Below are 3,942 nucleotides of genomic sequence, written 5' to 3'. Positions count from 1 at the left end.
GTTTTACATCATCTTTGCCAAAAAATTCCTCTCACCAAAAGAAAACAAATTCTCGTGCAGAAAGGAGGATTTCTCCCACTGTTATTAGCTCCGCTACTTTCAATCGTCAGCTCCGTAGCTGGTAGTGCAATAAGTCGTGCTATCAACAAATGAATGGCTCGCAAAATGATATTAGTGTCTGAAGACGTGCTGCGTCGAATGAAAAACTCTACAGTAGAAGAAGTCTCCCGTGAACCGGAAATGCCTACGTTAGACAAAGAAATGAAAGCTATCCTTGAGACTTCAAATACAACTGAATCCGAGAAATTGACATTATATAATCAAACTTTACAGCGACATTTAAAATCTAACCGCAAACCAGAAGAAAAGCAGCGAGTTAAGAAAACTTGGTACCAGGATATTGCATCTTCGGTTTCACCTACTAGGCTTCCTGATCTTTATACAACTGGACAATGAGATATATTAATTGGAATGAACTTGGTGAAATGGAAATTGGTGGACGAGTCGTCCCAGGATCAAACGTTATCGATTTAATTTACGACGCGGTTAGAAAAACCAAAGCCATAAGCGATCCCACGGGAATTAATAGTTTTTACGAAACGTTACAAAACAACAATGTACCCAAAAAATTTATTAAAAACCCCGCGAGAATAAACTTGTTAAAGTCATTTTCTTATAACACAACCACACCCAGTCGACAACCTTGGGTGACAATTTGAATGTATATACCAATAAAATGTTTAACGCAAGAAGCGAGTATTTATTTCAATAACCTTTATCACCATGGAAGGGTGTGTGGATAGTGTAGCTGTTAGTATGGTGTCCAAATTAACAAATTCGTTCTACAAAAAACCCAAACTTTAAACAGCCATTTTATTCATGTTAATTCTTATAATAATCAAATTACTAGATTTTCTATTATGGAATTACTTAGCGCCTACTTTTGGAAATTTTACTAATTATGGATAAACTGCAAAATATTTATTATGATGTGAGAGACTCTGGTGGTTTCGTCGGTGCACGAGGATTATATCGTTCAGCTCGAGAAAAGGAATCAGTTACGTTGAAAATAGTCAATGAATTTTTAAGAAATCAAGATACATATACCTTACATAAGAACGCAAAATGGCGGTTTAAAAGAAATAAAACAATAGCATATGGCATCGACGAACAATGGCAAGCTGATTTAATCGACCTTCAGAAAATTTCGAGAAAAAATCAGGGATATCGTTATATTCTAGCCTGCATAGATGTTTTTAGTAAATACGCTTTCGTTGAACCGGTGAAAGATAAGAAAGGGGTTACTATCGTCAAATCTCTGAAAAAAATACTGGATGGTGAAAGAAAACCGAAACGATTGCAAAGTGACCACGGAAATGAGTTCGTCTGTCGTTCTGTACAGGAAGAGTTAGAAAAGCGAGGAATAAATTTTTTTGCCACAGACTCCGAAATTAAGGCAAGCATCGTTGAACGGTTTATTCGAACCCTTAAATCAAGAATGTATCGATACTTTACCGGGAAAAATACAAGGACCTACGTAGATGTACTACAAGATTTAGTGCACGCGTACAATAACAGTTACCATAGATAAATTAAATGTAAGCCCGTTGATGTTACGAAAGAAAATTTTAAAATCATTTGGAAAAATTTGTATGGAGACATCGATTTCAGCCCACCAGTAGCTTATGATTTTGAAATCGGCGACATTGTAAGAATTAGCAAAAACAAGGGTCTCTTCGAAAAAGGATTCCTTCCAAACTATTCCGAAGAATTGTTTCGGGTGATTAAGCGGCTACCGAGACACCCTCCGGTATATAAACTAGAAGCTTTAGATTCCGAACCCATTTTAGGAGTATTTTACAAGGAAGAAGTTCAAAAAGTGGGGAAAGACTTGAATACGTGCGCTTTTGAAATCGAAAAAGTGTTACGAAAAAGACTTAAATCGGATAATACCACCGAGTTACTCGTGCGTTGGCGAGGATACGGTCCACAGTTTGACAGTTGGGTGCAGGAAGTAGATTTAAAATGAGTTTCTATATCACGTTACCCTCCGATTCTTCAACCAAATAATACGACAAGTAAATTTAGAACGTATCTCCCGGAGATGGTAAAACTAAACGGTCCCTACGAAGTAGCACTAACGGAAATAAGTTATCCTAGGACTTGGAATAACGTAAAGAAAGATAGTGCAATTCGAATTTGGTCCAGTAACGATAAATCGAATGAAGTAGTAGCTATTATACCTAAAGGAAGTTTTTTAACAATTCAGGAATTACTGAACATGTTACATGTAGATAAAAGTATACTATTTAAGTACGAAGAACGATTAAAACGTGTTTCCGTTTCGTCTGGTTACGATTTCAAATCGATTTCCGCGGGACATAAATTTAAAGTTGATATGCCCGGGGACATAGCAGTCATGCTAGGATTTACGTTGGAACCAAAAGAAAATTTCATAATTACGGATTCCATGATAGCACCTTATATGGCGGATTTGGATGCGGGTTTACACTCCTTATTTATTTATTCCGACGTCGTTCAAAATACGATCGTGGGGGATAGCAACGTTCCGCTTTTACGTATTGTTAGTGCGAAAGGAAAAGACGGAGAAACTGTGGACGTAGAGTTCTCTCGACCTCATTATCTACCCGTCGCTTCTTCGGAAATACAAACTATCGAAGTGAACATTATGGACGAATTGGGAAACCCTGTCCAATTCGAACGTCGGAAGGTGCACGTAACTCTACATTTCAAACCGCGGAGGGCCTGGCTCGCGCTATAACAACAGCGCGCGACCTCGAGTGACGATCATTTTCGTTAAAAGTAACGAACGATAAACATCATGACTCGCTTCAATGCCACCGCTGTAAGCGACTACGAACACTACTACCTAAATCAAGCTGGCTACGGCTCTTTTCCCGTGTACCGAGGAATAGGGGTGCAGAGGGGATATGGTTTGGGAAACATACTCGCGTCGGCATTTCGTAGTGCCATGCCTTTATTTAAACGTGGAGCGCAATATCTCGGAAGACAATTTTTAGATACCGGAGCGAAAGTAGTGACTGACGTTGCCAGTGGAATACCTATTAAAACAGCTCTGGCATCCCGATCAAAGAGCGCGGGTCGGGAAACTTTATTATCAACCGCGGAAACAATTAAGAAAATGACACGGTCGGGGCTTAAAAAGAGACGTGCAAAACCACGAAAAGTCACTCGAGTCAAAGTCAAGAAAAGGAAAACAACGTGTCCTAGTTACTCCGATATATTTTCGTAATGGCTCTATTACACCCGCATTCGAATGGATGTGTGAACTCTGAATTGGACCTTTTTCAAGTTCCGTTAACGCAGACGGGGATCATAGGAGGTAAATGGGTCGAATACAATCCCATTTCCAGTATTTCAACAATTCAGCGCTAACTTTCTGCGTTAGTGGGAATTCAGAGACGTATATAGATTTGTCGCAAACTCTTTTACACGTACAAGTTGATGTCACGAGAGAAGATGGCGAATTCCCGAGAGCCGCAGTAATCGCGGCTGATGGTACCGTAACTACTGCCGCTGATAATATAGCACCTGTAAATTTGTTTTTACAAAGTCTTTTCCCCGAAGTTCATTTATTTTTAAATGAAAAATGCGTTACGCCAAGCGCTCAGAATTACCCATATAAGTCGTATTTTCAAACAACATTAACATTTGGAGACTCGGCTAAAACGAGTTTTCTGACCAGTTCTTTATTTTATCACGATACGCACGGAAAATTCAACGATTTCGCGAACAATAAAGGTTTCGTCAAAAGAAGGCATTTCGCGCAAAAAGGAACGATTGATATGATTGGAGGTCTACATTTGGACATTTGTTAGCAGCCCCGCTATCTTCTTAATTTAGTGGATTTAAAATTTGTCTTTGGAAAACCAAACGTTGAATTTTGTTTACATTCTGACA

At 38.9% G+C, this 3,942-nt stretch overlaps 1 protein-coding gene across 1 annotated transcript; it reads left to right on the top strand.

Annotated features, from left to right (window-relative positions):
- Window positions 1-961: 961 nt before the first annotated feature.
- Window positions 962-2,029, top strand: LOC149957499 (uncharacterized). The gene is made up of 2 exons (XM_090167064.1): window positions 962-1,407; window positions 1,672-2,029. The coding sequence occupies exons 1-2, from the start codon at window positions 962-964 to the stop codon at window positions 2,027-2,029; spliced, it is 804 nt and encodes a 267-aa protein (XP_090023190.1).
- The last annotated feature ends 1,913 nt before the right edge of the window (window positions 2,030-3,942 follow it).

Source organism: Leiobunum rupestre, chromosome 2 (genome assembly GCF_980474605.1).
Source record: "Leiobunum rupestre chromosome 2, qqLeiRupe1.1.hap1, whole genome shotgun sequence".
Taxonomy (NCBI): domain Eukaryota; kingdom Metazoa; phylum Arthropoda; class Arachnida; order Opiliones; family Sclerosomatidae; genus Leiobunum; species Leiobunum rupestre.
This window is presented reverse-complemented; position numbering and strand designations above follow the sequence as displayed.